The sequence below is a fragment of the Neoarius graeffei genome, chromosome 11 (assembly GCF_027579695.1).
Source record: "Neoarius graeffei isolate fNeoGra1 chromosome 11, fNeoGra1.pri, whole genome shotgun sequence".
Lineage (NCBI taxonomy): Eukaryota > Metazoa > Chordata > Actinopteri > Siluriformes > Ariidae > Neoarius > Neoarius graeffei.
In genome coordinates, this window is record NC_083579.1 from 9,973,958 (window position 1) to 10,000,011 (window position 26,054).

General features: G+C 41.8%; 1 protein-coding gene and 4 non-coding genes across 5 annotated transcripts; all 5 read left to right on the forward strand.

Annotated features, from left to right (window-relative positions):
- The first annotated feature begins 2,624 nt into the window (after positions 1 to 2,624).
- On the forward strand, positions 2,625 to 12,720 carry rpl13a (ribosomal protein L13a). The gene is made up of 8 exons (XM_060934840.1): positions 2,625 to 2,632; positions 4,529 to 4,634; positions 7,205 to 7,277; positions 8,021 to 8,086; positions 8,480 to 8,581; positions 8,777 to 8,862; positions 9,059 to 9,118; positions 12,475 to 12,720. Exons 1-8 carry the CDS (start codon positions 2,625 to 2,627, stop codon positions 12,682 to 12,684), a joined length of 711 nt encoding a protein of 236 aa, XP_060790823.1. The 3' UTR covers positions 12,685 to 12,720.
- LOC132894715 (small nucleolar RNA Z195/SNORD33/SNORD32 family) lies at positions 7,348 to 7,430 on the forward strand. The gene has a single exon (XR_009655674.1). It is a non-coding gene; the product is annotated as a small nucleolar RNA Z195/SNORD33/SNORD32 family (small nucleolar RNA).
- On the forward strand, positions 8,629 to 8,702 carry LOC132894719 (small nucleolar RNA SNORD50). Its single transcript, XR_009655677.1, has one exon. It is a non-coding gene; the product is annotated as a small nucleolar RNA SNORD50 (small nucleolar RNA).
- Positions 8,899 to 8,975, forward strand: LOC132894718 (small nucleolar RNA SNORD34). The gene has a single exon (XR_009655676.1). It is a non-coding gene; the product is annotated as a small nucleolar RNA SNORD34 (small nucleolar RNA).
- LOC132894717 (small nucleolar RNA Z195/SNORD33/SNORD32 family) lies at positions 12,306 to 12,389 on the forward strand. Its single transcript, XR_009655675.1, has one exon. It is a non-coding gene; the product is annotated as a small nucleolar RNA Z195/SNORD33/SNORD32 family (small nucleolar RNA).
- Positions 12,721 to 26,054: the final 13,334 nt, after the last annotated feature.

Genomic DNA, 26,054 nt, shown 5'->3' on the forward strand with positions numbered 1-26,054 from the left:
GCTGCTAGTGCACTGCTACAACTACACCGACCCTAATAATACAGTTCTTGGACATTGCCTGGTAACAGCAAATTTATAACGGGCCATGTCTCAACAGACTAAGAAGTTATTTCAATGACATTTAATAACATTTTGTTTATCCTGAGGACCGAAAGTAAATGAAAATGTGAACAAACCTTAGCTGTAATAAGATGGCGACCACCGGCTCCAGGGACGACCCGCTGATGTAGGCATGTTACCCAGCCTGACACAAAATATTTGTAGGCATCCAAACTCTTATACGCTTTCAGATCAATACCTGTGTATGGCGATGGGTTTTTAACGACATAGGTATACAGATCATGTGGGCCAGTCAGGTAAAGACGAGGGCTTCGTGTACTTCCGTACGTCAGTGAACAATCCTGGTGGAAGCAGGTAAACGTCGTTCTCTAAGCCTGCTAACCTCAATTTTTGCAAATACCTCTCCCTCTGCTCGCCCTGTAAATGCCCTACGTCGCTGGATAGTGAAGGTGTTTTCTGCATCTCGCTCCTTTTTCTTTTATGTTTTTCGTTTGTCGCCTTCCTCGCATTCAAACTGATTCGAGCCGTGCCGTCCAAAATGGCAGCATCACATGACTTGGTCACGTGGGTGAAATACCTCAATACCTGGGGCTTTGCCTTTCTTCATTGAAAGGAGAGCATTCTTCATCTCAGCTTTAGTTATGCCAGAGTCACAAAGTGATACATATGAATTATCTACAGTTGGGATGTATTTCTCTATTTTTTTAATGAACACTTCCGCTGTACAACTATTAAATTTGGATGTATATAGTTCTTTATAGAAATTATAAATATGTTTTGAAATTAGAGTAGCATCATTACAGATTTTTCCATCAATATTAAGAGAATTCAGCATTTTCCTTTGACCATTCCTTTTCTCCAAGGCAAAAAAATAACTGGAGTTTTTCTCCCCCTCTTCCAGCCATTTGGCTCTAGAGCGCACAAAGGCACCTCTTGTTAGATTCAAATAAAGATCATCCAGTTGTAAACTGATATTTTTAATTTCTAATTTTTCTTCTTCTGTATTATTTTCTTTGGTTAACCCATTTAAATGTTGCAATAGCTCAGTTTCTAACTGACTCCTTCTAGCCTTGATCAGTTTACATCTTTTAGTAGCAATAAGTCTAGCTTTATACTTAAAAAACTCCCATTTTTGTTTGCATCCATCACTACAATCAGCGAATAATTCTTTTACAAGTTCTTTAATACAGTCATTGAATTCCTCATCATTTAATAAGGAATTATTAAATTTCCAGTATCCCTTTATTGCTGGTTTATTATGTTGGTCACCCATCTTGAGAGTTATGAATTTGTGGTCTGTTAAAGGTGCAGCAGAGTGCATGACATTTATAACTAGAGACAAAGCAGACTGTCAGAATAAAAAAAAGATCAATTCTTGACTTCAGTGTCAAAGTACTGTTAGGCCAGGTGAAATCAACTAAGTCTGGGTTAAAGAAACGCCAAGTATCAGTTAAGGACAGGTCAGAAGTTAAAGTCAAGATTAAGTTATTTGAAATTGAATTTTGATTCAACTTTAGCATCCATACATTCATTCATTGAACCCCACACATATTCTTCTTCTTTTTAATGGCAGATTATCACAATCTGTGTATACCACCACCTACTGTACAAGAGTGTGTGAAGGGACTGGACAGATTCTATGTCAGATTACTAGGCTACAAAAAAAAAAAAAAATTCTTTTCATTAGACCTGTATCTCATCTCATCTCATTATCTCTAGCCGCTTTATCCTTCTACAGGGTCGCAGGCAAGCTGGAGCCTATCCCAGCTGACTATGGGCGAAAGGTGGGGTACACCCTGGACAAGTCGCCAGGTCATCACAGGGCTGACACATAGACACAGACAACCATTCACACTCACATTCACACCTATGGTCAATTTAGAGTCACCAGTTAATCTAACCTGCATGTCTTTGGACTGTGGGGGAAACCGGAGCACCCGGAGGAAACCCACGCGGACACGGGGAGAACATGCAAACTCCACACAGAAAGGCCCTCGCCGGCCACGGGGCTCGAACCCAGGACCTTCTTGCTGTGAGGCGACAGCGCTAACCACTACACCACCGTGCCGCCCTAGACCTGTATCATTAAGATAAATGATTAGTGCTTTAATTCTATTTCGCTGTATTCCTTCTTCCTTTAGTATGTTGTGAATGTCTGAACCTGCTTCAAGCTCCAACCATTTCTGTCTTTGATAACTGTATTTACTACAATGAAATAAAACATGCTCAACATCTTCCTTAACTTTACATCCTTGACAAAGACCATCACTTTTACCTAATATCTGTAATGTTGCATGTCCCAGTCTTAATCTTGTATATACTACCTCCTTATTTCTGTTAAATCCCATTGACGTTATTCTTTTCCCCCATACCTGACTCTGCATATTAAAGTATTGTCTAACTTTGGGTTCTGTTTCCCACTCTTTTTGCCATCTTTTCATAATCTCTGTTTTAATTAAAGCTTTAGCTTCTCCTTTTCCCAGTGGAATATGAATGCCTATCTGTTCTTTATCAATGGATTCTTTGGCTATGTGGTCTGCTATTTCATTGCCTTTAATTCCTATATGGGCTGGTATCCAACAAAACTCAATAGTAAGTCCCATATTCCTTATGTGAGCTAAGAGATGTTTAACTTCAATTACTAAGTCTTCCCTTGTTGAGTTACCTGATAAAAAACTTTGTAAAACTGACATTGAATCTGTACATATAACTGACTTGAGTGGTTTGATTTCTTCAATCCATCTTAATGCAGAAAGAATTCCAGCCATTTCAATTGAGTAAACTGATAGGAAATTATTCAGTCTATAGCCATATGTTTTTTTGAATTCTGGAATATAAATTCCAATGCTACATTTACCACTTAATACATCTTTTGATCCATCAGTATAAATTTGGAGATATCCATAGAATGAAGAAGTCAAATATTGTTTGCAAAATAATGCAAAACTCTTTTGATTTGGATAATCTTTCTTTCCCTAGGCTGACACTTGCACGACTTTTGGCCACGATTTTGTCGTGGCAAGTCGTGCCATTTTGGGGCACGAACTGGGAGGCTCCCGCACTGTTCACGACTAGTTCACGCATAGTTCACGACGAGTTCACGAATGCGTGCCCGTCCACATTCACGAACTGGCACGATGAGTTCACGCATAGTTTGCGCATAGTTTACGCACTTCCCGCATTGGCACGACGAGTTTGCGCAATTCGGACGGTGTCGTGCCGACTTGGGCACGCCTATGTCATGCACAACCTCATCCTCATCAGATACCCACACGCAATTTCAGAAGTGGACCGCGAAGATCCGGACACACATGATCTGATCCCTGGTGGATGGAGGACTGACCGACACCTGCAGGGGCTGCTGCCTCTAACCGGCCATCATACCCAGAAGGATGCAAAGGATCAGCGAGACTACATGTCACATTACTACATGTCCCCTGCTGGTGCTGTCCCTTGGCAAGAAAGAATGGTAGTAGCTTCATGAGCTGCATCCACAGTTGTTCCATTTTTGAAATAAAAGAAATGAAACTCCCCCCCCCCAAAAAAAAAAAAGTCATGAAGGAATAGAAAATAAAAGACACTAAAGAAAAAAGCAAGAAAAAAAATTGCGAATGGCAAGAAGTGTCCGGGAAGCCCTATATATACCCCCGCACCGACGCGAGCGCCACTGTCGCGCAGTAGTCGTGAACTGCTCGTGAACTCGTCGTGAACTGCTCGTGCCATGCGCAAACTGTTCGTGAAGTGCTTAAACTAGTCGTGAATTGCTTGTGCAATCAATGCGTGACCGTGTCAGTGGGAAGGCACGGCGACGCTGCGACGCGCACCAATTCGTGAACATGTCGTGAACTACTCGTGAACTCGACGTGAGCTGTTCGTGAACTATTCGTGGCAGTTCGTGACAGTCGTGGCATGGCGCGCACTTCCACGCACTGGCACGCATCCTCCCGCATCGTCCCGACGAGATCACGAACAGTTTGCGCATAGTTCACGACCCGGTCGCGAAATTTTGTCGTGACCAAAATTTTGAACATTTCAAAATTCTCGTCCCGACATGGCACGCAGTCACGACGGGTTTACGCACACTTCACGCCAGTTTACGACTAGTTTGCGCACTGGCACGACTCGAGTCGTGCCAATGTGTGCCACGGAATCGTGCAAGTGTCAGCCTAGCCTTTGCCTCTAGCAGTTCTATATTAACCTCAGGGGTAGGCAGAATCCATGGAGAGACACCACTTAAAGCTAATGCAGGGCTGTATGTTAATTCCTTCAAACCATACTGGTTTGCAGTATTGTCAATGTTCCACCCAAACCCATTATGCTTCTTGTAATATTCCCAGCAATCTTTAAGTACTGATATGGCTGGATTGTTAATACTGCTCTGCAGTCTGACCCAATACATTAAAGAAAGCTTGTTAAACCTTAAATTAAGTTCCACACGTATCATATTCACTTCCTGTTTTATCTGCAGTCGTCATTTCCTTATTTGCTCTAGCCACGCCCACGCCCCTGCCTTTTACCCTGGGTCAACCCGTGTGTCTTTCTTTTCTCACATCATGGCGGACCGGTTCCATAAGGTGCGTGTCTCGGAGTTGAGAAAATGGCTAAAAATACTATCATTACGCGTTTTCCAGAGTCACGAATAAAATATTAGACATATTATCGTGTCTGAAGTGTGTTAAAATTGTAATTCTGGTTGAAAATACGTTTTTAAAGCTAACTTTTAATATGGTTGTTTGGCTCTGTGTGGTATTAGCATTATGCTAACGGTACTGGCTTACTACCTGGTTTTCTTCGTGCGTGTAAAATGGCTTTATGTCCGTTTTCTCGGTTTATTCTTGACTTGGAGTTAAGTTTGTGGTTAGTGATTGAGTCAAAATATTCGGTTTAAAAGTAACAACTATGCTAAGTTGCGTTGATATCTTGTCCAAACGTGGAAGTGGGCTCTGTGCGCTAGCTGCCATGAGCAGGCCAGCATCCATGTGGTAACGTCCTGATCCTGTAAACACTTTATAAAATCATTAATTTGTGAAAATCTCGTTTAATGCAGCGTGTAAGAAGTTTCCAGGTTGTTGAACAGAAGGCTGAAGTTGAGTTAATCTCACACGGTGTCTCTCTGTTATGAGTTTATCCTATCTAGTGTTATTTTTCTCTTTAATTGTGATTTATTTATGGCTTATTTATTTTTGGAGAAACCTGTTCTCTAGATGTGATTGTTTACCAGTTTAGAATCTTGAGCTATTGTGTCTTAAACCACTTAGAATTATCTTGACCAGCTCAGTAATATGCTTGTCTACCACTTTTCCTATTCATTTCATTACCTGTCTTATAGGGATTGTTAATGTGGAAATCTCAGCTAAAAAATGCTGATAAGAAACTTTATTCAGAAATTCACATGTTCTAGTAGCTCATGTATAGTCAGGAATAGACAGTGACAGTGCAATAAAAGTGTATAAAGTTAACTTATTAAAAAAAGTGAAATTACATGCTGTGCATGTAATATATACAACAAAATAAGAATGGAAATTAAGAGTAGTACTTCTGAAGTAGCAATATTGCACTAATAAAATATTGGCAACTAAAATAAAAATGCATGTTTAGACTTTTAACGTGTCCTGGGACGTGGGGCTCTGACTTGAAGAATTTTTCCTGTTTGCCTTGGCAAATCTGTTCTGTTATGTTATTTCACGAACAAAGCAAAAGTGAACAGTTCAGCATTGTGGTCACCTTGCGCTGATGTCATACAGAATATTTGGGACCTATAAAAAAATGCCATGGACCCCAATTTAGCCGGCCATGTGGGTCTCTGGATCCAGAATGAAAAATCCTAGTGCCGTGGATGGGTGGGTTTAAAGTGCATATCACGGGGAGCAAGATCAATGTAATTCTCCTATTTTATATTAAACTTTGGTCAAATATCTGTAACATTCTGCATTCTCTGCAATTTTTTTTTTTACCTTGCGCAGTACCAGAAAAATTCACTTGAAATCAAGCCGTTTGAGGCGAATTGGTCCGCCTCTGAAAAAACTTTGCGTTTGGATTTCCGGGCAAATGATTTTCGTGACGACATCTGCTGGATGCCTCCTTCTGAATCCTACGTCAGTGCTGGTTCGTTTAAGAAAACAACCTGGTGGTTTTCTGCAAGTTTCTTCAACATTATCACGCAATTATTAAAATGGTTAATAGATGTATTGTAGGAGGGTGTAGCAGCACCAGTCATCATGATGGGATTCGTAATCGTTTTCCAAAAGACCGGACAATGAGAGAAATGGGAGCGCTTGGTCTACACAGGCTGTGCACTGAAGCCGTGCAAAGCGCTCTCAGCCTGCTGGCGCTTCCGCAGTTAGCATCGTGAATCTGGCTCCAGACTCCCTTGGGATTTTTCCAGACGCATTTTATTTTTTTTCTGCTGTAGACAAATGGCCTTGTGCAAAATTACCCTTCTGGATGAGTGTGTAAAGGGACATACTTTATACAGGGTGTCTCAAAAAAATGTACTCACACTTTGAATGACGAGAAAACCTTTATTTATGAACATAGAGTGAAATGGAATAGCTTTGAATACAGAAGACAAATGTAATTGAAGAATCATGTTCGCAAATGTTCAAATTGATGACCATTATTGTCCAGACAACGTTGATAACGCGCACCAAGGGATTCGCAAACGTCACGAAACGGGTCATTAGGAATATCGCGACATTGTCTTTCAATTTCCAATTTCAATGCATCAGTTGTTCTTGGTTTGGTGCGATAATTTCCTGCCATGCTGTGATTAATTAATTACACCTGCAACACAAAAAAGGCAGCATGTTAGGGACAGTTAAAGTGTGAGTACATTTTTTTGAGAGACCCTGTATATTAAAAAAAGAAATTGGTCCAGAATATGCCCTTTAAATCATATAATATTAATGCTTTTTTGTCGACCCTTCTCCTGTGTGTGTGTGTGTATGTGTGTGTATGTATGTGTATATAGATAGATAGATAGATAGATAGATAGATAGATAGATAGATATAGGCAAGGTAAAGGTCTTGAGCAATGTGTATATTGCATATCTGAAGAAACCACTAGTTGTGAACTTGTCCACCTCGTTGTCATTCTTGAACACCTTATGTCTTCCTACTAATGTGTGTGTTTTTGTGTTTTCAGGTTCTGGTAATTGATGGCCGAGGCCATCTCCTCGGTCGCCTGGCTGCTATTGTGGCCAAGCAAGTCCTGCTTGGTAAGTAACGTTTTCAGGGTGGATTGTGTGTTTTTTCTTTTGGTAATCAGTCAAGCCCTACATCAAACTGACCGTCAGTGATGTCTAATTACCTACATTGCTTGAGTTTAACGACCATGAGAAAACTTAACATGCACTACCATCTGAGACGGTCTTGAAGCAATATTTAATCATTACTCCTATTTGAACCATAAACACAATGTGTGATTTCCTGATTGAGTGTTGGGAAGAATCCATGCATTTTAAACATATTGATGCTTTTAGTTATGGGATTTTAGGCTACGGTCACATTACAAGATTGACACATCCAGTCTTGACAGTTCACATTTGTAACCACCAAGTATTCCATATCTGCCTTGTATTTAAATTCACCTGCCTCCTCAATCGCCCTGTACACTCGGTGCATGTTGGTTGATTTGTTTTGAACACTGCACACAAACACTCCTTCACCAAACTGCAAATGTATAGCTAATTTCCTAATTGTGGAGTGTTTTCTGACTCTCATTCATGTCGCGTTGCCACTTATTTGGCATGTATCAGTGCATCTCCACAGACCTAGTTTAAAAAAAAAAAATCGGAGATCAAATTAAGACAGAACTGGATTTATTTCAGCCTGGTAATGTGGATGCAGCCTTGGATCAATTTGTCAGACATTGCAGTCATAATGTATTTGTCAGTATCATGCTGCTGTTTCACAAGTAATCTGATTCCCCCCCCCCCCCCCCCCCCCCCCCCCCTTACAGGCCACAAAGTTGTTATTGTGAGATGTGAGGGAATCAACATCTCTGGCAACTTCTACCGTAACAAACGTGAGTGAACTTGGGTTTTAAAGAATTCCTTTGCTTCCTGAAATTTCAGAATACAAAGAAGCGATCAGTTTTAAGGGCTGAAAAGAACCCTGAGGATGATTGCAGGGTATTAGAGACTTATAGGTGTAGTGCAAGTTAGGCGAAGCACACAGCTTCTATGGAAGCAATGGGGCATTGATCAGCTATACAAGGGAAGTGCTTCTGGATGTGTATACACAAGTATAAATTGTCATATTAATGGGTCTTAATGGCACCATTTTGGAATCATGGTGTAAGATGATGGTACTGAGAGCTATGATATCAGGGTGTATGATGTCGTATTATAGTTCCATGTTTAACTGAATCATTACAGGTGGCTGTAGTGTTTGTTGTTAACTCTTGATGTCTCTGTAGTGAAGTACTTGTCTTTCCTGCGCAAGAGGATGAACACGAACCCCTCCCGTGGTCCATACCACTTCAGAGCTCCCAGTAGGATCTTCTGGAGGACAGTCAGAGGTGAGCGTTCATACCTTTTTATTCAGTTATTTATTCAGCTACCCAGTGAGCTATGATGAGCACCTTTTATCCCGAATCTGAGTCTTTTGATGAGACAATTTACGGATCTGACTCCTGAGCTCGACTGGCCTCGAAATACTGATCTTTAAAATTTCCGTAAACAAAAATTAACCTAAAATTCTTTCTATCGTGCAGGTATGCTTCCCCACAAAACCAAGCGTGGTCAGGCTGCTCTGGAGAGGCTGAAGGTGTTCGACGGCATTCCTCCTCCTTACGACAAGGTAACGCCATTTTTCACTCAACTCGCTGTTCTGCAAACATGTCTGTGATGCTACTTTCTTTACCTACATTGTTTGAGTTTCCTCTGAGAACATTAAATCAAACTGAGACATGTTGGGTCTTTGTCTTGTACCTCATTATGATTGGGGGGGGGGTTGATTTTACGAGCTTTTTAACTTGTTGCTTGTGTTTCTGCAGAGAAAGCGCGTGGTGGTGCCAGCAGCGTTGAAAATTGTCCGTCTGAAGCCAACTCGCAAGGTAGGAACACTCCAAAGTGCATTTTTGTTTACTGTTCAGCATGACTAGGAATTAAACGGCACACTGTTATGAGGGAACTCAAGTGTGGTCTTATAAATGGCAAAATAAAAATTCGAGAGCAAGTCAAACGGAATCTGACATTTATTTAAAGTTTTCTATTTATTGCAAGTAGATGTCGTAAAAGTGCATCAGATTTTAATGTAGTAACAGAAAGGGGTTTGTAGAGCAGTGGACCAGTGTGTTTTTTTTTTTTTTTTTTCCCTTTTTCAGCTACAATTTTAATGTAGTGTTTCTTTTGTTTGTTGCACTTCTTGATTTTCATTTGACTTGCCCTCATACTTTTGAGTTAATGATACATTTTTCAAAGAGGTAGCAATGGAAATGTCAGTGCTTCAAATCTTTTTTTTTTTTTTTTAAATACAATATATAGTTTGCTTAAGACAAAAGTGTTCACCCTAATCATCCAGAAATTGCTAGCTTGAACCCTGATGATGCCACAGCCATCTGTGGCTGGGAGTAGGGATGGCGAAAACTTAAAAAAAAAAAAAAATCTTGACCGACCACCGAGCCCCATTAGCCGGTTAAAGTCGGTTAACCTATGAGTTTAAAATTCTAGAATTGGAATTATTAGAATCTATTCTAAATCTAACCGCGAGCATCCGCACACTCAGTCCCAGTCGCTGCCCTCCACTCACATTACCTTTTCTACAGCGCAAAACATTTAGTCAAACGCGGCACTGATGTCGAGGGGTTTGTATTGGAGCGGAGGACAAATGGCTCCAGCTTAGAGACCGTTTCAGTTGGCCATGATGGCGTTGAAAATAAAGTCAAGTGCTAGAAGTAGTACATAACATTCAGTGATGGGAATAACGGCGTTAAAATAAAGGCTGTTATAATGCCGGGTAATCTAATTAATTAGCTACAATCGTTATAACGCCGTTACCAATATCAACACGCCATTACTGCATGGGATTGAAGTTGCTCTGAAGCCGTCACCGACATAAAAGCTGCGTTTGTCACTCCCCCTCCAGACACCGCTGTCATTTCATTCTCTTCCCTTCCCTCCAAAAGTCGGCATCTGCGCCTTTAGTTTGTGTGGAGAGATATGATCTGCAATAACATGCATTGTTGGCTACAGACCGAAACATACTTTCAGAATGCACTGGCCAAGGCAGGAGTAAACTCCATGTGCCTTCTAATAATAATAATAATAATAATAATAAAAAAAAACAGAATAGTAATTTGTAAGCTAAAAAGTCTAGCCTGATACTTTTTGAGACTTTTCTTTCGCCGAGTGGCAGCTGTCTTCAACTGGGGCGGGAGGGCGGGACATGACTGAATGGGTGTTTCTGATTTGTCAGCTGTCGTCCTTACATCGCATGGCACGCCCCAAGCGTTAACAACACAGAATTCCAGGTTCTCCGCTTCAAAATGATTTTTTTTTTTTAACCGACAACCAAAAAAAAATTAACCGGTTGGCATTGATTCAGTTAACCATCGGTCAAACGGTCATCGGTTAACATCCCTAGCTGGGAGAGTAAAAAATTTCCACTCAAGGAAGGACGGGTGGCATACTATGTATCTCCTGTCTATTACAGCAACGCTAATCAATTTGTTTGTGAGCTCATATATATATATATATATACGGAAGTGGGCAGATAGTGCTTTCATTAGGGGCGGTTCTAACACTCTCCAACATAAACAGCAGTTCAAAATTATTCGGTCGGCTGGCAGCATGTCTGGTCTTTTGTATCCAAATAGACCACTTTGGACTCAAGATCACGTCATCTGAAAGGACTAAACGCATACAAAATGGTGGTCGCTAATAGCTCTACTAATGCAGCCAGTGATGCAATTTGGACAAAAAAACTAGGTAAAATAAGTGTCCACAATTACTATTGCAAATCATCCTTCAAAGTGTGGTAAACAATGCTTCAGCGCACCCAACCACCAATGTGACTTCGTTTGTAAATGTAATAACTTATCTCCTGAAGTCTACTGCAGCCATAAGCTGTGCAATAACGTAGTATTTTAATTTGTATCTTTTGTAGATCAGGAATACAGATAATTCTTACACACACAAAGCTTGTAGGCATCAGTTTACCTGTTTCAAACCATGTGATCACAGCACCCCAATGAAGACAAGGTCGTCTATGGGGGGGGAATCAAGACATGGTCATGAATTTGACTAAAAATATCTGAGCATCATGAGACAATCCCCCTCCCTTCCCCCCGTTCTATGCAAATTAGATGCAGACAAGTCAAAGTAATTTAGTTTTGAGGGAATACTCAGACCTAGTCTGGCTAACGCGACTTCAAAGCTCTCCGAGCTATTGGTCTGGCAAAGATATTAAGCCCAACCGTTTCCCAAAGCGCGTGGTTGACCCGCCTCCCTGAAATGCCTCAGTTTGCTACTGGTCGAAGCCAGAAAAGGCTGTGACGAAGCTTAAACCAATCACATCACTCTTTCCTCTGATGTATGCGACGGGGCTAACTGGTAGATTAAACTCTTACCAAAGCCAGTCGGGAGCAAGGCGAAAACGTCCTTCCTTTCAATAAATACCTCCAGGGCTGCTCTTTGCTCCGTTTTCAATGAGAACTTCCCGTTGAATGCTTTCAATACAGCATCTATGCGTAATAGATGCGGAAGCGTGAATGAAGCGCTTCCGGCATAGATTCTGTAAACAATCTATGGCTTCCGGTCGCAGTTCTACTACGTCAGGGCCGTTGGAGATGCTCAAAGTTGATTGGTTCCTGATTTTTCGTGAGCTTGGAAGAGCTGTAGATAGCTTGCCTGGCCAGACTAAGCTCACAACAGGCCCTCGTGTTGCGTCACGCTTAGGATGGGCGGGCCCAGGCTAACTCGGACCACAATCCGTGTGTGTGTGCGAGAGAGAGATGTAGGTTCTGCATGCATGGCTTTAATTCCTACCTCCACGTAGTTCCCATAAAAAACAGAACAACTTAAGTGTGGTTTCATCTTGTCTTGTATTATGCAACCTCTTATGTATAGAGAAGTTAAAGAGAAAAATAATGTTTAGAAACATCTCTGGTGAAAGCTTGCATTGCTAATCTGCTAGAGAAGCCAATACAAAGCAGAGCACACGAGAGGGGGGTGCACTATAGCTCCGGCCGTTTTCTTTAAAACTAAAGCACTGGACAGTGAGAATTTTTGAGAGAAAAGGTGCTTGTCAGTGATGTTTTATTCCACAGAAGTATTCGAGTTTAATGACCATGAGAATACTTCACATGCACTACCATCTGAGACGAGCTACATTTCTAATCTTAACCAGCAGTGTAATGATGACTAGTGTCTCAATATCCCCGTGTGTGTGGTGTTTTTTCCCCTCTCTCAGTTTGCCCTGCTGGGTCGCTTGGCTCATGAGGTGGGCTGGAAGTACCAGACCATCACAGCCACACTCGAAGAGCGCCGCAAAGAGAAAGCCAAGATGTACTACAACAAGAAAAAAGTGCAGATCAAGCTGACCAAGCAGGCAGAGAAGAACGTCGAGAGCAAGATCGCAAAATACACCGATGTACTAAAACAGTATGGTGTCCTGGTCTGAGCTGTCCACTTGACTAATAAATGTTTATAGAAACTAGTGTTTGTGTTTTTTATTTAGAGGTCTGAGAGGCTTCCTGAATGGAGTCGGTTCTAACTGATGGCAAATTAAGGACGAGTGTTCCTGCGGATGTGGTTAAACAAGCACAAGGCTGGTTCATAAACACTTTATAGATTATAGCTGCTGATGTAGAAAGGGTTGTGTTGCTATCTTGCAGCTCAAGATTGAACCCTGGAGCTCTGTTTACTATCGGAGGAGTTTATACTGTGTGGGTTTGTTCTGGGTTCTCCACTTTCCTCCCACATTCATGGTTAAGTTTCACAATAAACTGCTGCATCCCAAACCCTGAAAACCCCACCACTTCTCTCTGCATTAATATCTGGTGCCTGTTACATAATTGATGCATTATTTATTCCAGCAGATGGCTGTTTTACTGGACTCTGATCTCAGTGGCATGTTCTAGGAAAAGGAAAACTATCGATGACAAAGCGGTGTGGTGCGGCCTCAGCAAAGTCGGGGTTCTTTTTAGCAGGCGCTCTTATCCAGGGCGATGTACAACATACCTGGAGCAGTTGAGTGTTAGGTCCCTTGGTCAAGGGCACTTCAGCTATTCTTGCTGGTCCAGGGAATTGAACCAGCAACCTTCTGGTCACTGAGGTGCTTCTCTAGCTATTAGGCTATGAATTTCCCCAGAAATAGCATGTCCGAAGCTGTTTGTAATGCTAGCGTAGAACATAACTTTTTTTTTTTTTTTTAAATGCTGTCGGAAATTATGAAGGTTTGATTATGGAGATCTCTTTGGTTAGCATTGTTGCCTTACAGAAGAAGGTTCCAGGTTCGAACCTCATGGCTGACTGGCGTTTCTGCATGGGCTTCCTTGTACAGTCTAAAGACATGCAGATTAGATAAAATACCCATACTTGACGCTGGTCCCAATCCTGGATAGATTGAGGAGTGGTGTCAAGAAGGGCATCCGGTATAAAACCTATGCCAAATTGAAGATGTCTATCATAAAATATTGGAACAGAGGATCTAAAAGCTGAAAATTTGTGCAAATGTTTGTAGTTTTTAAGGTGTGTAGCTACTGGAGGGAGTTAATGAGGTCTCCATGAGCTAGTAGAACTTTTATAAGGCTTCAGAAGCGAGTTGTGAAGTGTCTTTAATATCAGGAATGGAGCTAATTCAATCTGTGGTGATGTTCAGGAGTTACTCCTGTCCTAAGCCACAGTTTTGAGAAATGTATGGTAGAGCCAGAACAGCAATCATTCTATTAATGCTGTCACTGTATTGGTTTTCAGTATGACATGAGTATCTTGGTGTAGTTTACTTTTTATAAAAAAAAAAAAAAATTATTCAATACAACTTGAAGCAACCTGCAGTTTCCTGATTCCACCTCCTGAGTGCAGTGTAGTCCAGACTTTCTCGTCACTACAGCAGTGATTGTGTTGTATGAGGGTGTATGTTGAGGAAAAGTAAAAGTGAGCAAAACAAAGTAGGGCATGTAAAGAGAAAATCTCATCTCATTATCTCTAGCCGCTTTATCCTGTTCTACAGGGTCGCAGGCAAGCTGGAGCCTATCCCAGCTGACTACGGGCGAAAGGCGGGGTACACCCTGGACAAGTCGCCAGGTCATCACAGGGCTGACGTAAGAGAAAATAATCTCCAATTAATTTTAGTTTTAAACACGTTAAGTGCTATGGGTTTGTTTTGGGTGGTAGTAGCTCAGTGGCAGAGGCATTGGACTTGATGGAAAGGTCTTGAGTTCAGTTCTCAGTACAACCAAGCTACCACTGCTGGGCTCTTGAGCAAAGCTTAGCTGTGTAAATGAGAGAAATGTAAGTTACTCTGCATAAGGGTGTCATGTATTGTAAATGTACTTAACATCTGACTCCGCCCACTTCAAGTCAATAAATCATTGATGCCTTCATGGTTCATGCTGGAAAAACTACATTTTTCCAACCAACTTTTCAGGTTCCAAACCAATTTATTTTTGATCAAAATGCTCTGAATGCTTCAAAATTGAGTGTGAACAAAAACAGAACCCCTTCCCTGTTGGTGGAAATGGGGGATGTGTGGAGTTCGCATGTTCTCTCCAACAGTTCAGAGACTATGGGATTTAGGTTAGGTCAACTGTCAAATCTAAATTGCCCAGAGGTGAGTGCGAATGGTTGTGTTTGTCTCAGTGTTAACCCTGTGAGTGATTGGTGACCTGTCCAGGGTAAACCCTGCCTCTCTCTTCAAGTCAACTGGGATTGGCTCCAGCTTCACCTGCAATATACACTTGTGTTCAAAATAATAGCAGTCCAACACGACTAACCAGATCAATCACTGTTTTTGGTGGAAATTATATTACTACATGGCAAATAATTTACCAGTAGGTGTAGTAGAGTCATAGAAAACCAACAGACCCAACATTCATGATATGCATGCTCCTGAGTCTGTGTAATCGAATAATTAAGTGAAAGGGACGTGTTCAAAATAATAGCAGTGTGGAGTTTAATTAGTGAGATCATTCATTCTGTGAAAAAACAGATGTCAGTCAGGTGGCCCTAATTTAAGGATGAAGCCAGCACATGTTGTACATCCATTTCTCTCTGAAAACCTGAGAAACATGGGTCGTTCCAGACATTGTTCAGAAGAACAGCGTGCTTTGATTAAAACGTTGATTGGAGAGGTAAAACGTATACTGTAAAGAAGTGCAGAAAATGATGGGCTGCTCAGCTAAAATGATCTCCAGTGCTTTAAAATGGACAACAAAGCCAGAGAGACGTGGAAGAAAACAGAAGACTACCATTCGAATGGATCGAAGAATAGCCAGAATGGCAAAGACTCAGCCAATGATCAGCTCCAGGGTGATCAGACGGTCTGAAGTTACCTGTGAGTACTGTGACAATTAGAAGATGCCTGTGTGAAGCTAATCTATCGGCAAGAAGCTCCCGCAAAGTTCCACTGTTAAAAAAAAAAGACGTGCTGAAGAGGATACAATTTGCCAAAGAACACATCGACTGGCCTAAAGAGAAATGGAGAAACATTTTGTGGACTGATGAAAGTAAAATTGTTCTTTTTGGGTCCAAGAGCCGCAGACAGTTTTTCAGACGACCCCCAAACACTGAATTCAAGCCACAGTACACTCTGAAGACAGTGAAGCATGGTGGTGCAAGCATCATGATATGGGGATGCTTCTCTTACTATGGCGTCGGGCCCATTTATCGCATACCAGGGATCATGGATCAGTTTGCATATATCAAAATACTTGAAGAGGTCATGTTGCCTTATGCTGAAGAGGAAATGCCCTTGAAATGGGTGTTTCAACAAGACAACGACCCCAAACACACCAGTAAGCGAGCAGCATCAGGGTTCAAGACCAACAAAATTAAAGTCATGGAGTGGCCAGCCCAATCCCCGGACCTTAATCCGATAGAAAACTTGTGGGGTGACATCAAAAATGCTGTTTCTGAGGCAAAACCAAGAAATGCAGAGGAATTGTGGAATGTTGTCAAATCATCCTGGGCTGGAATACCTGTTCACAGGTGCCAGAAGTTCTCAGAAACCGTGGTTATACAACTAAATATTAGTTTAGTGATTCACAGAAATACTAAATCCTTAAGATTTTTTTCAGTTTATACAGTAAATATTTGAGTTTGTAATGAAAAATGCAGACACTGCTATTTTTTTGAACAGCCCAATGTTCATTTTTCTTCATTTTCTGTAAAGTATTTAAAATATTGATAAATTTTTCTTCATGTTTTGATGTAGAATATAATGTGCATTGTTCCCAGTGCGTGGAAATAAAAACTATTATCAGGATTTTGAGCTTTACTCACGTTTTTAAACACACTGCTATTATTTTGAACACAACTGTACTTTTACGGATAAGCGGTATAGAAACTAGATGGATGGATGGATATTTTGGGTTGTTGTATCTGTAATGTTTAACATTTTCTTGGAAGTCATTCAGTACATCTGAGTGAGTGTTTTACTGTATAGTATTTTACAATATATTTTTCTAGTACCGAGATTTTCTATAAAGTCTCCACTTTCGGAATCTCATCTCATTATCTCTAGCCGCTTTATCCTGTTCTACAGGGTCGCAGGCAAGCTGGAGCCTATCCCAGCTGACTACGGGCGAAAGGCGGGGTACACCCTGGACAAGTCGCCAGGTCATCACAGGGCTGACACATAGACACAGACAACCATTCACACTCACATTCACACCTACGGTCAATTTAGAGTCACCAGTTAACCTAACCTGCATGTCTTTGGACTGTGGGGGAAACCGGAGCACCCGGAGGAAACCCACGCGGACACGGGGAGAACATGCAAACTCCGCACAGAAAGGCCCTCGCCGGCCACGGGGCTCAAACCCGGACCTTCTTGCTGTGAGGCGACAGCGCTAACCACTACACCACCATGCCACCCACTTTCGGAATCTATTATTTATATTATTTCAGGACTCAGCAGTTTCCAAAACACAAACGTGTTGCAGAAATTTTATATTGCTCCATCACCAGTACCGAGCAAGTCCTTTTAGACAGAAACAAATCAGGCCTTTGAAAGCATTTTTTGACTGCTGAGTCTGGGAATCTTGTGCTTGACCAATCAACAACTTTCACTACAGCAAACTCCACACCAGTATTACCCGGTTCAAAGTAAAGCAACTAGAGCAGGAACTGAAAACCTTCCTCGAACTACAGTCCAGGAACTAAAATCAACCCTGACTCATCTTATGATGAAAAGGTACATAATATTCCCAAGTTCCTGAACAGGTTCCTACAGTGGTAGCACTCTTTTTAGCTGTTTTTTTCCTCCAAATATCCTGGAAACCTTTTCAGAGTACATGGCATTATGGACTCCATGAAATACCAGGACATCTCATCTCATTATCTCTAGCCGCTTTATCCTTCTACAGGGTCGCAGGCAAGCTGGAGCCTATCCCAGCTGACTACGGGCGAAAGGCGGGGTACACCCTGGACAAGTCGCCAGGTCATCACAGGGCTGACACATAGACACAGACAACCATTCACACTCACATTCACACCTACGGTCAATTTAGAGTCACCAGTTAACCTAACCTGCATGTCTTTGGACTGTGGGGGAAACCGGAGCACCCGGAGGAAACCCACGTGGACACGGGGAGAACATGCAAACTCCACACAGAAAGGCCCTCGCCGGCCCCGGGGCTCGAACCCAGGACCTTCTTGCTGTGAGGCGACAGCGCTAACCACTACACCACCGTGCCGCCCTAAATAAAAACAGAATGTGGTAATTTGCAAATCATAGAAACCCTATATGTCATTGAAAATAGTACAAAGACAACATATCAAATGTTGAAACTGAGAAATTTTATTGTTTTTTGAAAAATCTCATCTCATCTCATTATCTCTAGCCGCTTTATCCTTCTACAGGGTCGCAGGCAAGCTGGAGCCTATCCCAGCTGACTATGGGTGAGAGGCCAGATCATCACAGCCCATTCTTGCCTGATATATAATTTAAGTTGCTCAACAGTTTGGGGTCTCCTTTGTCATACTTTGCGCTTCAAAATACACCAAATTTTTTCAATGGGAGACAGGTCTGGACAGGCCAGTTTGGCACCTGCACTCTTTTACTATGGAGTCATGCAGTTTTAATTCACTTCAAAATGAGCATATATTTTTCAAAAAACAATAACATTTCTCGGTTTCAATATCTGATATGTTGTCTTTGTACTATTTTGAATGAAATATAGGGTTTCCATGATTTGCAAATCTTCACATTCTGTTTTTATTTATGTTTTATACAACTTTTTTGGAATTGGGGTTGTATTATTATTATTATTATTATTATTATTATTATTGGGTTATAAACCAGTACAAAGGTGTTCTATTTTTATTTATTCATTGTTTATTTTCAAAGCAGAAGTTACTGTTACTACCTGGAAGTTGATTATTTTCCCAATAACAGCACATCCTGAAATGTTTCATTCCTCTTATCCCACAATGATTTGATATGACAATGACCCCTCGTTTTTTAAAATCAATTTACATGTTAGATGCTGTAGAACATCCATGAAAAACAAGTTAATTCCTGTTGTCATTTACATTATAGCAGCTACATATGAGTATATACGGTCGTTCCTTCACTTTCTTTTGGAGCTATAATAAGCCAAAGAAATGCAGCTTATCATGTTACTCCTTTGTCCTGAAAATTTTCCCTCTGACAGATACGACTCCTTCCATAAATGTAAAATAAATAAAAGTTTGTTTCCTCACAAAAAAAATCACCATTTCAACGATTACCCATTTCCCTTCTTAAATAACGGCACATTTTTAATCTGATTACTATTAGACTTGGATCATATTGTACAGGGTGTCCATAAAGTCTCTTTACAATTAAAAAAAATTATTACAAAGGCAGTTGTTGAAATATTGTCTCATCTCATCTCATTATCTGTAGCCGCTTTATCCTTCTACAGGGTCGCAGGCAAGCTGGAGCCTATCCCAGCTGACTACGGGCGAAAGGCGGGGTACACCCTGGACAAGTCACCAGGTCATCACAGGGCTGACACATAGACACAGACAACCATTCACACTCACATTCACACCTACGGTCAATTTAGAGTCACCAGTTAACCTAACCTGCATGTCTTTGGACTGTGGGGGAAACCGGAGCACCCGGAGAGAACCCACGCGGACACGAGGAGAACATGCAAACTCCACACAGAAAGGCCCTCGCCGGCCAAGGGGCTCGAACCCGGACCTTCTTGCTGTGAGGCGACAGCGCTAACCACTAAACCACCGTGCTGCCCTTGAGATATTGTAACTAGATTTATTTTATTTTAATCAGTGTTTATTAAATTTTTTTCAACTGCAGTTAACAGACCTCTATATGGGCACCATTAGTTGCACGAAGCACATCAAGACGGTACTCAAACCAGGATACACATTGTGCCTTTTCTTGAGGGGTTCATTCCATTTTATAGGGGTTCGGTTTCCATCAACACAGTATTTGAAACACAAAATTGTAATGTGAATAACAACTTTAATCAACACTGATTAAAATAAAATAAATCTAGTTACAATATCTCAACAACTGCCTTTGTAATAATTTTTTTAAATTGTAAAGAGACTTTATGGACACCCTGTATTACCGAGTGTTTGCCATACAACTTCCTCTGAATGAGCGGTTGCTATAGAAACGATAACGTACTGTATTATAACAAGCTCATTAATATAAATCTGTTGCTTGAATTACAGCCAGAACTACTGACCAATCAGAATCAAGAACTCAGCAGCGCTCAGGATTTTCATTCGACGTGAAAGTTTGACATGAAAAACATTGTCTGGGTGCATTGACCTTTGTGAAACTTCACACCCTCAAATACCAAAACGATTTGCAATTTTTTGGTTCAGTACTTGAATTTTCCAACTCAAGCCCATAAATCAGTCGTGCTATTTGTAGTAAATGGATCAGTGTGGCTCAGTATTCTGATATTTGAACACCCATGATAAGATGAGAAAATGAATAAAACACACCCATTTTATCTTGGATCTTGGGATATTTATCAGTATGCTTCTTTATTACAGATGAAATTCATTTTGACGTCTTTGGGAAAAAAAAAAGGCTGCAGGTTTTGTCAACATTGTGAGATGACAGCTTTTACTCGCTTGTAATGTGTTGTGCTTTTCCTCACAGGGAAAAGCTTTATAAAATGCAGAAGATTTGCAAATGAGATTATGCTGTATGCGTACACGTGTGTGTTGGTGGTGGGGGAGATTTTTCATTCAAACTACTTCTGTCTGATTTGATGGTCTGTCCTATCTAATCTGCACATAATTACAATCTGTGCTGTGTTCCTCTCTCTCTCTGTGTCAATATTTCTTCTTGAACCACTCAGTCACTCAAAGTACAAGCAACAACTTGGATTGCTAAATTGTTTTGTTTTGCATTAAATGAAACACTCTCTGGCGGCACGGTGGTGTAGTGGTTAGCGCTGTCGCCTCACAGCAAGAAGGTCCTGGGTTCGAGCCCCTTGGCCGGCGAGGGCCTTTCTGTGCGGAGTTTGCATGTTCTCCCCGTGTCCGCGTGGGTTTCCTCCAGGTGCTCCGGTTTCCCCCACAGTCCAAAGACATGCAGGTTAGGTTAACTGGTGACTCTAAATTGACCGTAGGTGTGAATGTGGGTGTGAATGGTTGTCTGTGTCTATGTGTCAGCCCTGTGATGACCTGGTGACTTGTCCAGGGTGTACCCCGCCTTTCACCCGTAGTCAGCTGGGATAGGCTCTAGCTTGCCTGCGACCCTGTAGAACAGGATAAAGCAGCTAGAGATAATGAGATGAGATGAGATGAAACACTCTCTAGGTCAGAGTGGAAAAATAATAATAATAATAATAAAGTTACGAAATTGTTACTTGCATCCCATTTCCTGGAAAATATACACTTATCTGGCATAATATTAAACCCACCTGCGTAATATTGTGTCAGTCCTATTGTGCTTGTGCCACCAAAACAGCTCTGACTCATCGAGGCATGGACTCTACAGGACCTTGGAAGGTGTGCTGTGGTATCTGGCATGAAGACTTTCGCAGCAGATCCTATAAGTCCTGTAAGTTGCAAAGTGGGGTCTCCATGGATTGGATTTGTTTGTCCAGGGCATCCAACAGATGCTTGATTGGATTGAGATCCGGGGAATTTGGAGGCCAAGCCAATATCTTGAACTCAATGTTCCTGAAACCATTCCTGAACCATTTTTGCAGTGTAGCAGGGTGTATTATTCTTCTGAAAGAGGCAACTGCCATTCGTGAATACTGTTGCCATGAAGCGGTGTACTTGGCCTTCAACAATAGGTGGTTTAAGTAGGTGGTATGTGTCAATGTAACATCCACATGAATGCTAAGACTCAAGGAGAACATTGCTCAGAGCATCATACTACCTCCACTGGCTTGCTTTCTCCTGATAGTGCATCTTGGTTCCATCTTTGCCCCAGGTATGTGACTCATGCACACCTGGCCAGATTTCCTTTATTATCTTTTTATATGCTGCATGTAAAAGCGAAATTGTGTTTCATGAATCAACCAGTCAGGAATTCAGTGCAAAAAGCCTGTAAAAATTTTTAAGTTAATAAATAAGAGCACTAATAAATAAACTATCCATCCATCCATCCATCCATCCATTATCTGTAACCACTTTTCCTGTGCAGGGTCGCAGGCAAACTGGAGTCTATCTCAGCTGAGTACACCCTGGACAAGTCGCCAGCTCATCACAGGGCTGACACATAGAGACAAACAACCATTCACACTCACGGTCAATTTAGAGCCACCAATTAACCTAACCTGCATGTCTTTGGACTAAGGGGGAAACCGGAGCACCCAGAGGAAACCCATGCAGACAGGGAGAGCATGCAAACTCCACACAGAAAGGCTCCCATCGGCCACTGGGCTCAAACCCAGAACCTTCTTGCTGTGAGGCAACAATGCTAACCACAACACCACCATTCTGCCCAATAAATAAATAAACTATCCATCTATTATCTGTAGCCGCTTGTCCTGTTCTACAGGGTCACAAGCAACCTGGAGCCTATCCCAGCTGACTATGAGCGAGAGGCGGGGTACACCCTGGATAAGTCGCCAGGTCATCACAGGGCTGACACAGAGACAAACAACCATTCACACTCACATTCACACCTACGGTCAATTTAGAGCCACCAGTTAACCTAACCTGCATGTCTTTGGACTGTGGGGGAAACCGGAGCACCCGGAGGAAACCCATGCAGACACGGGGAGAACATGCAAACTCCACACAGAAAGGCCCCCATTGGCCACTGGGCTCAAACCCAGAACTTTCTTGCTGTGAGGCGACAGTACTAATCACTACACCACCATGCCGCCCAATAAATAAATAAACTAGATTATACTAAAATAGAATGAAAAAGTAGTTTAATAAAACTTGTTTTTAGAGGAACAGCCTCTTGTATGCAGTTCTCTGGTTTAGTAGTCTGTTTGCTGTGGGAAAGAAGCTGTTAAACAGCCAAGTAGTCCTTGATCTGTTGCTTCTGTATCTTTTCCTGGACTGCATGAGTGTGAACATGCCACGAGAGGGATAAGTGGGATCATTTGTGATGCGGTTTGCCCTCTGCACGCAGCACTCCATGGCCAGCCACATGATGTAAAAGAAAGCATGATTCATCAGACCAGGACCTTCTCCCATTGCTCCATGGTCCAGTTCTGATGCTCACGTACTTTCAGCAGTGATCAGGGGTTTTACCAGGGTCACTCTGACTGGTTTGCAGCGATGCACTGTGTGATCTGATACTATTCCATCATAGCCAGCATTAACTTTTTCATCAATTTGTGCTCCAGCAGCTCTTCAGACATTCTAGCCTTCGCTCCCCACGTTCATCACTGAGTCTTGGGCACCCGTGACCCTTTCCCTTGGACAACTTTTGGTAGGGACTAACCACTGCACACCACAACACCATACAAGATTTGGAGTTTTGGAGATACTCAGACCCAGTCGTCTAGCCATCACAATTTGGCGCTGGTCAAAGTCGCTCAGATCCTTATGCTTGCCCATTTTTGCATCAAAATGCATCATGTATATATGACAGATTCAACAAACAGAGAGATTAGGTTAAAAGTGTTCTCGTATTCCTTTAATGAAATCGTAACAAGTCATATGTTGTACCATTGATGAATTGTTCATAACTTCTCACAGTATTTTTTTCCTACTCTTGTATTCCAGTTCATCAGAGCATACAGCACTTGAATGAGACCCAATATTAAAAATATATTTCGTATTAGCAATAAGCTTTGCCTCATGGGTGCTTTAAAGCACACAGGCCTCAAATCTGTCTGTTAGTGTCACACCTCATGAGCTTCTCAAAGCCGTCAAGCGCAGCTTATCCAATATATACACAGGATAATACAGTTAAAACCAATTCCCCGGGTGTTTTTCCACACTTCTTGCATGTCCTAATCTAGTACTTCCTAGTGCCAGCTTTTAGATGTTAAACCACCTCATTTTTGGTTAAATATCGCTGTGTTTTAAAGGAGGAGTCAGTAACAATCGAAACAGATCTAAGTAGCTGAAAGAGTGGTCTGTGACCAGTTGATAGCCTATTTAGATGGTAATTTTCCACTACACCCCATGCAGTTTGGATTCAGGAAGAATCATTCAACAGAAACAACACTTTGTTATTTTATTGAGCAAATTAAATCCAGACTTGACAGGGGAAGTGTTGTTGGTGCTGTCTTCCTTGATTTTAAAAAGGTGTTTGACACAGTTAATCACAATGTTCTATTAAACAAACTCTCAAAGTTCAATCTTTCTTCTAACGCTCTGACATGGATGGAATCTTACTTAGATTCAAGAAAGCAGTGTACAGGAATTATGGACACATGCTTTCCCCTATCTAATAGCACCATTGGAGTCCCCCAGGGGTCGATTTTAGGACTGATTTTATTTAGTCTATATATTAATGACTTACCTTTGATATGCCCAGAAGTTTACATTCAGATGTATGCAGATGACACAGTTATTTACACACATGCCAAAACGAGTGAACAAGCTGCAACACAACTCACTGCAGCGTTAAATAAAGTGTCTGATTGGCTGACAGTTAACTGTCTTACTCTTAATGTGAGCAAAACAGTAGCCATGTATTTTTCCATCAAGAGGCATGACCCAAAACAACAACCCAATATCCTTGTTAAGGGAGAGGTGATAAATACTGTTGATAATTTCAAGTATCTGGGTGTTATCATTGATTCTAACTTAACTTTTAAAAAGCACATAAAAAAGATATCCAAAAGTTTCAGAGCTAGTCTAGCTAATATTAGGCATATCAGGCACCAATTGCCCTTACCTGCTGCTAAACTGTTTTTATATTCTATGATTTTTTTTCTCATCTATCTTATTGCTCTACAAGTTGGTCCCAGGTAGGGGTGACTATCTTACAACCTTTAGCCACCCTCTACAAACAGGCTATAAAAGTTCTTGATAAAAAACCAAGAAATTACCATCATTGTGCCATCATAACAAAACACAACTTACTAACCTTTGAGAGTTTTATCTGTTTCGCTGATACGTGCTTGATGTATAAACTTATCCATGAACTTGCACCGCCACCTCTCAAGCAATACATATCACTTTGCAGAGATAAATTAAGGGTCTCTAGGTCTTCAGTGGGCGGCACGGTGGTGTAGTGGTTAGCGCTGTCGCCTCACAGCAAGAAGGTCCGGGTTCGAGCCCTGTGGCCGGCGAGGGCCTTTCTGTGCGGAGTTTGCATGTTCTCCCTGTGTCTGCATGGGTTTCCTCCGGGTGCTCCGGTTTCCCCCACAGTCCAAAGACATACAGGTTAGGTTAACTGGTGACTCTAAATTGACCATAGGTGTGAATTATTGTCTGTCAGTGCGTTTACATGCACATAGAGAAAATCGAATTTCTGCCGTAGCTCGACTGAAATCGAAGTTCTAAATGCCATGGAAACACCTTAGCTCGGCTGAAATCGAACCGAACTGGATTTCTCATAATCGAGCTACGCGACCTAGATTATGCGATTGTAGCCGAGCTACTTAGTGCATGTAAACCCTGTCGAGCTACTTACTTCAGCACTGCCCCTTCCGGAAGTGACGAGTGACAAGACCACAAGCGGGAAACACAACAGCCTCGGTCGGCATGACAACAGTAGTAGTAGCGAGCAGCAGAAGAGGTCAGGAGGAACAAGGAGAACGAACAAACGAAGAAGAGAAAATGGCGAGCAGAAACGTGCACTTCTGGAGCAATGAGGAGACAGAGTTCATGCTCATTCAACTTAAGGAGTTGAATATATTAAAATCCGGAAGTGTACCAACACGATGGGGCGTGTAGCGCCACCTGTGGCTCGGGTGCACAATGTACCTCACACAATAGCTCGATTTCCTTGTGTGCATGTAGGATTGGATTTCTCTGGCACCCCTGCTGGGACCCTTAGCTCGATTACTGACAGTAGCTCGATTTGGATGTGCATGTAAATGCACTGAGTGTCTATGTGTCAGCCCTATGATGACCTGGCGACTTGTCCAGGGTGTACCCCGCCTTTCGCCCGTAGTCAGCTGGGATAGGCTCCAGCTTGCCTGCGACCCTGTAGAACAGGATAAAGTGGCTAGAGATAATGAGATGAGATGAGATGAGGTCTTCAGTGAGAGGTGATTGTTATGGGAGTTTCAGGAAGAATTCATTTGGCCGATCAGCTTTCTCTATCAGTGCAGTAGAAAAATGGAACTCAATTCCAGCTCATATTAGAGACTGTACAAATTTCAGCCAATTTAAAAAATCCTTGAAGATATGGCCATATTGTTTTATTGTTTGTTTGTTTGTTTGTTTTAAGCCCCCTGCCCAGGGACCACAGATGAAAATTAG

Excerpts from the sequence above, each read along its gene's own strand:
- rpl13a (XM_060934840.1), top strand. Across the intron at positions 8,087-8,479 it reads CAACTTCTACCGTAACAAAC|TGAAGTACTTGTCTTTCCTG; the intron begins GTGAGTGAACTT and ends ATGTCTCTGTAG. Across the intron at positions 8,863-9,058 it reads TTCCTCCTCCTTACGACAAG|AGAAAGCGCGTGGTGGTGCC; the intron begins GTAACGCCATTT and ends GTGTTTCTGCAG.